Below are 12,422 nucleotides of genomic sequence, written 5' to 3' on the forward strand. Positions count from 1 at the left end.
TTGAAAATGATTTGTATCACTGATGCAGTCTACAGAAATAACTGTTAATTATTACACCAATAGCCGAAAATCAGCTTTCATAACCAGGAACTGTTTTATTATTTATGAATGACTCAACATGAGGAAGCTGAAAAATGTATTTGCAAAAAAATTACGTTGACTTTATTGCTACCATCTGATTAACATTTAAAGATTGAGAAATATACCTACTTGTGACACCCGAAATGACATAGTAGAGAAAGAATCCCAACATACCTAGACCACTTTGTTTAATTTCTGATGATTGCCTGGGATAGGAAGTGAAGAGACGGTAGCCTCCTGACTTCGAGGTTTCTGAGAGTACCTGGAGAAAGAGAAAGTTGTTATCACTTTTTATTTCATCAAACATTGCTATCCAATCATCTAATTATTCTAATTTAATGTCAGCCATTAAAAATCACAATGGTTTGTACAAAAAATAGAAAAGACCAATTATAATCACAGCAGACACGGGGTCCAAATGTGTACAGGGGCAAAAAAAAATAACAATAAGCCTTGGTTTCAAGAAGCAAGGAAGAAGCAGGTAAAGAGAGTAAAGGACAGGTATTCAATAAAGCAGTGATAGTTTTAGGCTAAGCATGAACTGTCCTGTATTCAAAGGCAAAATCATTTTAATCCTGTCTTTCTATCTTCGGCAGTCTACCACGGTCACATTGTTGCTCAATACCAGAGTTTCTAAACCAGCGTTCCGTGGAACCATAGGGTTCCTCCAGAGGTTGCTAGGAGTTCCTAAATCAATGAGCAATTGGTGTCCATAAACTGAGCAACCCAAACAATCTTTTTGACAATATTCCCACTACTAGCAAAGCAAGAGGCATTTGTCACATTGACCACCACACTTATGCACTGTGAGCTATGGATAGAGTAATTATAGCAGGGGTTCCCCAAGAAACCTAAAAGTTATTCAAGTGTTCCCCTATGTTAAAAAGGTCAAGAAACAATGCTCTATATATTAGGAATACATGCACATGTTTGCCAAAAGGAATATGTTTCTAAGCTGTCTGAGACCGTTGATTAACATCAGCATTACCATCAACATTCAAGGTGCTTAACATAGTTGAAATGAAACCCTTATTTTACACTAAACAGTGCAAAACAGCAGATAGGGGCCTGTATACATATTTGCATGCTTTTTAAAGAACTTTAGCAACCATTAAGACTGGGGTCATTCGAATAGGCAAATAGTGACCTGAGGTTGTTTAGCGTTACCCTATTCATTGCTTCACTGATGAATTAGTACACAGGTGTAGATAGCAATATGTGTGCAGTAAAGTACGACTTTAGAAGTATGTGTGCAGTAAAGTATGGCTTTAGAAATATAACACCCAGGGAGCCAAAACTTATTTAAACGTCTTGCGAAGAGTAGGTGGGAAAAACCTTCTAAAATATCAAGAATAAACACAAACTAAACAATGATACCTATCAAATAAGTTATATGCTATTGGCGCACACATTTAATTTGCATACTTTAAAATGAGCATCGATTTTTTTATATAGGTTTAATACTACTGGCAAAATGACCAAACCCCCCTATCACCATATTCTTATTTTGTATCCCTTTACACATTTTTATTCCAGGTGCTAAACTCTTGACACATATTTTAGCCACTAATTTACTTACACAATCTTGCCTCTGTTACAGGAAATAAAAGGGGGAGTAGGTATACCTTTGTGATGCATTTTCATAAACATTGCTTTGTCAGCTGGTCTTATACAACACAAATTATACATAAAAATATATTTGCAAAGAATGTGTTAGTAAAAAATATGAACCTCAAGGCATTGAATGAAGTAGGCGAATGAAGTCCAGATGTTCCAAAAATTTCTTAATTATTAGTAAATAATGGGTTCTCTATGGGCCAATTTACACCTGGTATATACATTGTGCTAATATTCACTCTGTTATGTACATTGCTGTGTCATTTGTTCTAGGTGGCACCCCCAAATCAATAACCAACGCAGATCCACTGCAGTGCACTACAACTATCCTGCATTGAAAAAATTTGTGCACACCTGATTTTTTGTTTGTTCTGATGCGTTGGTAGAATATGCATTTGAATGGGTTGCCTTAATGCATTGCATGGTAAACATTACATAACTTTCACAGATGCTCCATGCTGTCTAAAAGTTCATCACAATCAGCACAAAATACACTAATTGGAATTTTAATAGTTACTTTAGATTACACTATATGCGTCATGTTCACTTTTATTCCCATAGCATCTTAAAAATGTTTAGATATATAAATCTACGTTTCTTAATTTTAGTTATTTTATATTTCCTTTATAGGTGAAACATAATTAGTCACACATTCAGATTGATAAAAACAAGGTAAAGGTAAAGAGTATAGTTATTTATTTAGAGCTAATTACGTTTTTTCCTTTAACAGCAAAACTAAAATCACTTCATTTTATGGTACATTGCTTCCCTTGATGCTAGATGTGCAGTGGTATTTGTCCAACAACATGATCCATCCTGGCAGATCCATGAACAACAGAAGAGGAACAACCACAATGGAACTGAAGGGGAGGAAGTGCAGTGGGGTGCCGCTCGTTCTCCCCTCTTCATAGAACGACGCGCTACATACATTGCTCATTCATTCATCTTTCGGTCTTTTGTCATAGGAAACAATTTCCAACTACAAAAATTTAACCTGTGTACACAACCAAAGTCAGGTTGTTTTTCTAAAGATCTAAATTTGTATATGATAATTGCCTGGCTGTGTCTGACACAGACCATGCATGTTTTAATAGTCAGAAAAGAATCCCTAATCCTAAACTTGTTCATGCCATGATATCAACAGCCAGGAAATCAGCCTAATAAAATGGGAGTTCAGAAATGGCAGGTTGCACATTTCAATGATTTTCAATGATTTCCAAATTATTCAAAGGAAATTGATAGCAAGGGCCATTAACTAACACAGAAGCAAAGAACCTTTTTCTGGGTAGCAGAAGCATGGAGTCAGCATCACCTTTTTTTTTGTTTTTAAACAGAAAGCATACAGCACAGAATTACAAATATCCTTCAATCAGCAATTATCTTGTAATCAATACAAAAACCATAGAAACTAGATATGAACAATATAGTTGCCAATATTCTAAGTAAGGCAGTTGTGGAACTTGCAGCAAAGAATATTAAACATAGATGCATTTTATGACATATAACACAGATTTGAAAGTTTTATTAGTCTGCACACTCTAATCTGTTAAAATGCATTTATTACTATGGCTTACTGCATGCTATTGCTACATGTGTTATTAATAGGCAAATATATGATGTCACACGGGTCTGCAGAAAAAAACAACATGTCTGCTAGAATTTGTCAGAGATGAGATGCTGCAGATTATATCTAGAATTGCACACCATAGTCTTGGAAGGACATTCAGTAGAGGCCATCATTATGTATATTAATTCTATGTGTAATGGAAATTCCTTTTCAGGGAAACCTGTACTGGGTAAAATAGGGACTGCCAATGACGACTGACAAAAAAAAAGTGTTCTGTGGGTTAGTGTGGAAAAAAAGTATCAAAGTTATTGAATGGCATGACATATTTATGTACTAATAAATATTTACCTATACTGGCCTCAATATATTAAGAGTTTTCCAAAATTTGAGAAGATAGACTATCATGGGAGAACCTTGGTTATTCAGCAATCCTGGAAGAGAAGTAAAAAAACATTTGCCATTAGCTGGCAATTGTTTTAAATTGTGGACTTTATTAAATAGTGTTAGGAGATTCTTATGGGGCTCGCAATCCCGTGCTGTGCACCACCACAGTATCTCTCCCTATTTATTCTTTCCAGCAGGGTCATTTGCATCAGCAAGGAAATAGCAGCATCTTCTACTTCCCTTTAGCCATACAGCCTGAAACATACTTTCTTGGGATCCTCAGAACACACTCTGAGACTGTGCACAGCTAAAGGAAATTTCAGGAGCCCATTAGTGCTCCTGTGCTGCCATTGGCTGCTGGGGCATTATAGCCTCTCTTCTTCCAGTAATCTGTGCCTGTTGTAGAGTTTAGCTGGGCTAATCTGTGCTGGAGAGTTTGTCTGATTTACTGTTGCTGACCTTGCTTGTTTCAGACCCTATGAGTTTATACTGCCTGAGACCTTTTGTCTGTGACCCCAACTCTGCTTGTGTTTTGCCCTTGGGTACTTCGTCTGGTGGATGAATTATCAGTGTATGACCTCTTGCTCTGTGTTCTGGACTTGTCTCTGTTGGAATATTGGTATTGCTTTATCTGTGAGCTCCTTGTCCTTTGCCAGCTCATCCCCGGACACCAAACCTTGGGCACTAAGTCCTGGGGGCAACCGTGTGCTGTGAAAGGTAACAAGTCTTCCGAGGCTGAGCAGGCTCAGCTTGCTATAGGTGAAGAATGCAGTGCTAGTATGGAGGACAGGTGTCTGCTGAGTTGATGAACCAGGGACTTACAAATCCATTCCATGTTTACTGGAGCACCCAGGTTCTTTCATAATAGTCTATCTTCTAGTCTTGGAGAGCTTTATTACATCAGACCCACTCTTTGTTCTATCACAGGAAAGAAAAGCATTAGTGAGGGAATAAAAACGATAATATTGAAATTGGCTAAACATCTATTTTTGTGCTTTCATAAGCATTTGTGAACAGGAAGGGACATTCCTTTGTCAGCTCTGTAGATCATTTAGCTTTATATAAAGCTTGTTCTATTTAGGGAAAAATAGGTGCACCAATATGACATCATACATTTTTAAAGCTTTTGAAGCAGAACACGTTGCTTTATGTTAACATGAAAGCAAATAAAGCGACTAAAAAATCATTACTAAAGCCAATAAGCATCATCAAGCTGTAGAAGTTTTAAAACACCTAATAAAAAACATTTTTGTATTAAATTAGGGCTTAGAATATTCATTATGACAACTATGAAAAAATGACTACATATGTAACTATACTATGGCAAAAGAAATAGTTACAAACCTACCAAATAGTTGTTTACCTATAAAGGGAAACGAAATCAGTAATCACATATCATACGTTTGTATTCTGCTCACACAATACAGGCACTGGAGATACTCAAGCAACAAGAAAAAAGAGGAAAATTCAGGAGTGAAGGTAGCAGGAGCTGGGTGGCTAATGAACAACTAGCTGTAAAAGCAAAGAAAAAAGAAACCTGTCGCCATGATGCCAGGTTAGAGATGGACATGGCTCTGGACTGCAGAGTGATGGCAGAACATAGGGAGTGATGGGGTTCTCCCGATCTTCTCCTTCGACGCCCTTTATTTGACTTGAATTCCAAACTCCCTGTGTTATTGGTATTCATCACCTGAAATCAAATCCGTGGACAGGAAGGTTTCAGCCTATTACTGCTATTGTAAAGCACTACTGTAGGGTCAAAACACCAAATCCACCAACTAGGACAGTGTTCCCCAAAATGTGGTACATGTAACATTGAATCAGCATTCCATCACTGTAATTGGAGAACAGCAAAGTTGAAAGACCACGTTTCTTCCATCACAGTGTAGATACATGGCAAATGCATCCTACTCTCAATAGCAGGATTACAGGTGTTACTTTGACAGGGAAGAAAGCCATGATGATGCACAACTGACCATTGCTGGGGAAACACCGAACTAAGGCACACATGACAAATATTACCCACATTTCACTCATTAAGACAACTACAATGGCTGCAGATCATAATATTCTTCTACCAGTAACAGTTGATAGTGATGGGTGTTTGCAAGGGCTTTCATTTAAGTTTAATAAATAAATCATGAGAACATTTTATTATGTATTAGATATTTTAACAAAATATTTCCTAAATATAACCAATAAATGGTAGAAGAATTGACCTATCATTTTAGAACACTTTAGTTGCCCTGTATACTGGTCTGCCCAGCAATTCATCAGAAAATAATGTGAACAATCACCAAATAAAAAAGCCCATAACTCACATTCATTTTACCATAAAAATAGAACCACCAGGTCTACATCTCAAACAGAATCAGTATTTTAATTATTCTTTTCTTGGCATTTCTCAACTACACTTATCCTAATAGGTTTTTAATATAATATGATATACTTTACTGAAATGCATCTCCCTGGCACTCTACAACCATAATAATTTCAATGCATAGCAGAAAACAGTTGTTAAAGTGGAACCATAATCACATTTTTAAAATTATGTAAAAGAATGGCTAATGAAAAAAAAAACATTGTCTTTTAAAAAAAAGTTTTAAATCTTTTTTGGGGATGTCCCCACGCCTTTCAGGAGGCTGTGGGCTACTTCTTCAGAGCATGCCTAATTTCGGTAATGCATCATCAAGGGGATTTCTTCCAATGTAAAAAAAATGGAAAGGAAGACATGCCACTTGATCTCGTCTTTCTGCAATGCGAGATTAGGAATAGCAAGGAAGAATGAAGATGGTGGAGCTGGATGGAACGGTGAGCCCCGGAAAGAGGAGAGAAGCCAAGACAGCGCAGGACTTGCTGGGTTGGTTTGTAGATGAATCGAGAGCTTTTCACAAGTATACGTAAGTGATATTCTTTTTCTAATTTTTTTCCCAAAAGTTACGCTTTAATTCAGTTTAGATTGTGAGGAACATGAGTTGGTAGGGAAGCCGATATGCAAAAAAAATGGAGGCTAAGTTTGCACTGAGCAATGTTTACTCCTCACGTTTCCAGAACTAGCACCACTTCCTCCCTCCTTCCTTTCATAGCATGTTAGCTCTTCTGTGATGACACAATGCTTGTAATACTGCATGAGTACATCAGACAAAAAGGAACCTGGTCGTTGTAATTCATGTTTCTTGTAAAATCCAGAGCAGAAGGATCTTTAAATATTGTGGTGTTCGGATTACCAGCTGCTGTGTCACTGTCTTCTGAGCGTGACATTGGAGAGATTTGTTTATGACAAGAGGCAAGCACAGACATTTCATATATTGTTATATATGGTGTTAAACATTTATCATAACATCTCTAATATGATCAAAGTTAGCTTAAGTTTGTTTCACTTTCTTTGGTATGTATTAACATGAATCATTATTCAGCAAGGTTTCACAATGAATCGAAACATAATAAATGCTGCAACATTTATTAAAAATTTCTAGGAGCTGCTTTGGCGGGATGGAGCTGACCTTTCTTAATCACTGTATTTTTGTTCAAAAAATGACATAGCACCTGATCATGTGTTTGGTTAAATGTCTAGAAGGAAGTTTATTACTATTAATAGAACGTTTAAACACAAGACAAACACATTTAAGTTTGCTGGCTTCTCAACTGTGACTGAGTGCTGAGAAAAAAATCCAAACTAAAATGCAGTTTTTGAAAAAATGTTTTTTAAGTGTCACAGAAGCCTTTTAATTCTGCTTCAGCAAGTAAATGCATATTCGGCATACAGTATGCAGAATTAAAATAGCAATTTTATCTGTCTCTGGCTCTAGTAATTACACATGTATTATTAATTATACTGGTGCAGAAATACATTCTGTTTGTTCTGCAATATACTTACTGACTCAACAAAAATTTTTACATTTCATGTACAGTGGTGATAGAACCTTCAGGAAACATAGCTGTGTAATAGCATGGTCAATCGATAAAGCTTGCTGTATAAATCTACTACACTAATGTAAATGAAAGAAATGAATATTGAACAGGAGTCAGGGACACATAAAATGTGCTAATAGTATGTCCTGGACATACATAAAATGAAATACTAAAGCACAATGTATTTGTTCAAAGAAAATGAGACCTATTAAGTAAACAAAAGGGAAATTAATTAGGAATTTTAGGTTAACATATCTTTTCAAAGGCTTTATAATAAAAAGGGCTGAAGAAATATTCTTGGTAAACAGAACACAGACCTTCACAGGGGCAGCTATAACCACTGATGGATCAAGCTTTGCGCACATCTGGTTTGGGGGATTTTCTGCCATTCTTCTTTGCAAATCTTCTCAAGCTTAGTCAGGTTGGATGGGGACCGTCAGTGGACAACCTTCTGAGGGTTTCTCCAGAGATGTTCAATAGGATTCTTAGCCAGGGTTCTGGCTGGATCACTCTAGGACATCCACAGAGTTGTCCCTAAGGAACTCCGGTGTTTGTCTTCGCAGTTTGCTTTGGGTCAATGCCATATTAGAAGGTGCACCTTGTGAGCACAGTTGGACAGGTTTTCATTAAGGACATCTCTGTATTTTGCTCCATTCAGCAATCCCTCAACCCTGACCTGGCTCCCAGTCCCTGCTGCTGAAAAACACCCCCAAAACATAATGCTGCCACCACCATGCTTCACTGTTGGGATGGTACTGGGCAGGTGATGAATGTTGTCTGGTTTCTTTCAGACATATTATTTAAAATTGAGGCAAAACATTCTTTTTGCAAACTACAAGAGGACTTTAATGTACCTTGTGCTCTGACATATGTCTAGCCACTCTGTCATATAGCCGGGATCGGTGGGGGGCTGCAGTTATGGTTGCCCTTGTAGCCTCATCTCCACACAGGATCTCTGGAGCTCAGTCAGAGTGACCAACAGGATCTTGGTCACATCTCTCACCAAGGGCCTTCTCACTAGATTGCTCAGCTTGGCCGAGCAATTACTTGGAAGAGTCCTGCTTGAGTCAAACATCTTCCATTTTAAAATTATGGAGGCCACCCTTGGGAGCCTTCAGCGCAGCAAAGTTTTTTGCAGCTTTCCCCAGATCTGTCCTATATAACAGTCCTGTATCTGATCTGGGGGTAATTTCTTTGACCTCATGGGTTGGCTTTTGCTCTGATATGTATTGCCAGCTTTGAGGCCTTCTAAAGAGAAGTGTGAACCTTTTCAAATCATGTCCAACCAATTAAATATACCAGGAGATAACTCCAATCAAAATGCCAAAACATCTCAGCTACCAAGAGAAATGAGAAGCATCTGGGCTAAATTTCAAGTGTTGTTGCAAGTGTTGGTCCGAATACTTATGGAAATGTGATATTTCCATTTTTCTTTTTTTAAAGTGTCATTATGGGGCACTAACTGTAGATTGAGAAAAAAATAATTTAAATGACTGTTGCATCAGGCTGCAAATAAACCCAAATTGAAGTGAAGGGGGTCTTAATACTTTCTGAAACCACTGTAGGTAGCATACCAAACAAAATGGTGAATAAGCTTTTAATTTAACATTTTGTGTTTGGATTCCGTATTTAGAGAGACCTGTCAACAGAACATTAATTTTAACTAAAATCTTCCTATAGGGCTTACTGTATTTTATGCATGTTACGTAAAAGTCTCCCTTGTTTTAAAAACCCCCAGACTCCTACTGGTTGCTGCCAGCTTGGATGCGATTTCAACAGCCCTGGGACACTCTATATTATTTCCATTTACTTCTGCGTGGATGATATAAAAATATTGTAGAAAATTAAGGAGTGGAGATGCTGGGATAGCAGTTTTAAAAACCAGAAGAGAGGGGAGAACACTGTGATAGAGTACAGATTCTTTTAAAGTGGAAACAAAATGATGAAAGTAAGCTTAATATGAAGCTTAATACTTGATTTTAGTTACATTTTTTAAGTGGAAGATAGGTGGTCTGAGATAACGCTACTTTGGCTCTTGTATCTAGTGGTCAGACTAGTGATCAACAGCACTAAATTCAGGGGGGGACTAAAATGGTGGCAGAGCTAATCCATAATTGAAAAGGGTCAAACTTGTAAGAGCTCACGTTCCATAAACATTTTTGCAGCATACAATAAGGGATCAAAATGTAAAAAAATGGTGTGTGTTGGGGAATCAGAAGAAAAGATTTTACAACTAAAGATGGAAGAAAAAAATGATAAAAGAGTACAAAGAACATTTAGTAACCTTTATTTTGATTTCTTAATGTCTACTATGTATCTTTGGTATATTATAATTAAAAATAAAAAAAATCAAACTGTATGGAATATTACTCTTAGTTCGCGTACCTATTTTCGTGCTCTCTTAAAAGCCATGAAAAGTACCAAGCCCCATTCTACCGAGCTACTCTATATGGAGTATATAGAGTACTATTCTACTCTATATGGGAATATTTTTAAAGCAGGTAACATCATAACATTCATTTTAGGTGTATTAAATTATTGATTCACCACCAGTAAAAGTTTGGGGAAAGTCACAATTATTACTTTCTAAATATGGCCAGGGACATAAAACAAGGGTTGAAAAGGGGCAATTTTATTAACCAACAAAAATGCTTATGAATGTCTATTTGTAGCAAGTGATTCTTGCAGCATTGTACATCAAGAGGTCAGAAAACTGTGTCAAATTGTGAACACAAATTTCCTGAAGAAGTAGATTTACTGGGCTATATTTAGTATGTGTCCCTTAAGGACTTACTATTACATGACAATATGCAGCTGCTCTGAAATGAATTTAACATTCCTCTAAAAAGGTCCATAAATTCTTCAAGTAAAGGCCACACTATTAACTGTTTAAAATCCTATAGAAACTAGGAGTGTAGAGGACACAACGCTCCATTTAGCTGAGCTTTGCCTATATTTGTAAGTGACATATTTAAACTGAATTATGTATTCTCGAGCAAAGCGTTTAAAATGTTATGACCAGCAAGGCTTGCATTAAAATTCACTTTTGCCCCTTTTGACTCCGTGTAAGGACCAAAATGCTACTCAAAATACACCAAGCAATGTCTAAAAAGTCAAAAGTTATTTAAAAACTGTTGCTCTTGTCAAGGAAGCAATGAAAAGAAAAACAGTTGGTATTTCGGAACATCACAAATTCTCAAATAAAACTAAGTGTAGATACAAGTTTTAGCAAAATTAAAAGATCATTTCCAAGCAATAATGCACACTCATCAAAACTTTAGCTAACTGTACATGCTTAGCATTTTTTTGTACATGAAGCTTGTTCATATCTTATATTTGTACCATTATGAGATACATCAATTAAAAGGATTTTGTTTTTATTTAAGTTACATTTTGTTTGCGAGTCTAGCTTCTAGGTAAAGCAAAGATAATATATTTTACATATGAACAAATAAACACTTCAGAATGAATTCAGCAGCAATATAAAACCTAGTAAAGACCTCCTAAGTATTTTACCTCCATTGATCCAGTCTTCCTCGCACGAGTTAGGGGAGATTTCCTATGGCTGCCGACTATTTCTGACGGAAGTGGTGACATCAGTATAGATCTATCAACATCATCTGTGCCTTTCACTTTAGACAAGTCTTCCAGACTACCTTGGTCTGTCTTTTTATCTTCACTCTATTATTATCAAGGTGAAAAAGACAAGAGTAAGATAACTGCATTGTGTCAATATGGTTTGTACCAGCTAAAAATAGTCAAAGGAAAGATAAATAATGACGGGGTCATTGGTGACCAAGGCTGACTAATATGGGTGGTAGTGAAGTAAGGCTAGCTTCCCAGCTTCAATGGTCTATTCCTACACAAGAATGAAAGGTGTTGGAACACATTATGCATTGCAGCTTCCTGCATACATAATAGCATAGCCTCAAATTGTTTTTTATGACTATGCTGACCCCTGTCTACCACCGGAAGGGACTACAATGGGTAAATGAGTATCATAACTGGACCATAAAAGCAATGGAGGAAGGTTTATCAATCGTGGTTTCTTTTAGACAATGTGAAGGGCCACAACTATCTGAATGGTTTACCTGGGAAGGAGTTGGTGGAAAAATGAACTGAAAAAGGCAGGCTAGTAAAGGCAGCAAGTTATGCTGCTAAAGTGTTGGGGTATATATATATATATATATATATATATATATATATATATATATATACATACATATACACACACACACTATACATTTATATATAACAGCTATAATAAATGCTGCTTGGGCAACTGCAAATGACCAGGTTTAGTTAAAACAATACCGTACTAAAATATAGAAACTCAATGCTTTTCCAGAATGCTACATTACACTATAAACTATTAAGAGAATTATCTATTTGTCTACCTCAGCTGAAGCTGGTCGAAATCCAAATCCCATGGGGGCTTTTTCATCTTCTTCACAACCTTTGACTCCTGGACTGAAATGAAGCTCTACATGAAATCGCTCTTCTGAAGATGGGTCCTGTAATGCAGAAGTACAAGCAAAATAACTGTACACTTAACATATCGGAGAGTGATTATAGTAAAAAAAAATATGAACAAAGGCAAATATTAGTTGGCTATGATTCCAGACTGCTAAATCAGTAATGAAAGATAGCTGCTGGTAAAGATAGTGCAATACACTTGTTACTGTGCCAATGATTACGTAAATTTGTAGCAAAAATCTGTCATTTGTGTCTTAAAACCCTGTTCTTTAATCATGCAATTTTATATAAAACCTTTGTAACTATTTCAAAAATCTTTGTTGTATAAGATGATTTTAATCATGTGATTTGTGTAATGTTCAGAATTTTATTTGAAATAATTGTT

At 36.5% G+C, this 12,422-nt stretch overlaps 1 protein-coding gene across 14 annotated transcripts in view; it reads right to left on the bottom strand.

Moving 5' to 3' along the window:
- The window catches only part of PPIP5K1 (diphosphoinositol pentakisphosphate kinase 1), a 106,319-nt gene that overhangs the window by 48,074 nt on the left and 45,823 nt on the right, over positions 1-12,422 (bottom strand). For 6 of the 14 annotated variants that reach the window (XM_072402488.1, XM_072402485.1, XM_072402497.1 and 3 more), the window contains exons 23-27: positions 11,959-12,075; positions 11,078-11,242; positions 5,187-5,339; positions 4,998-5,012; positions 256-343 (exon numbers count right to left, since the gene is read on the bottom strand). In XM_072402488.1, coding sequence (XP_072258589.1) covers positions 256-343; positions 4,998-5,012; positions 5,187-5,339; positions 11,078-11,242; positions 11,959-12,075 — 538 coding nt within the window. The remainder of the gene's footprint in view (positions 1-255; positions 344-4,997; positions 5,013-5,186; positions 5,340-11,077; positions 11,243-11,958; positions 12,076-12,422) is intronic. The other 8 variants (XM_072402489.1, XM_072402496.1, XM_072402498.1 and 5 more) reach the window with 2 other exon arrangements.

The sequence above is a fragment of the Pyxicephalus adspersus genome, chromosome 2 (assembly GCF_032062135.1).
Source record: "Pyxicephalus adspersus chromosome 2, UCB_Pads_2.0, whole genome shotgun sequence".
Taxonomy (NCBI): Eukaryota; Metazoa; Chordata; class Amphibia; order Anura; family Pyxicephalidae; genus Pyxicephalus; species Pyxicephalus adspersus.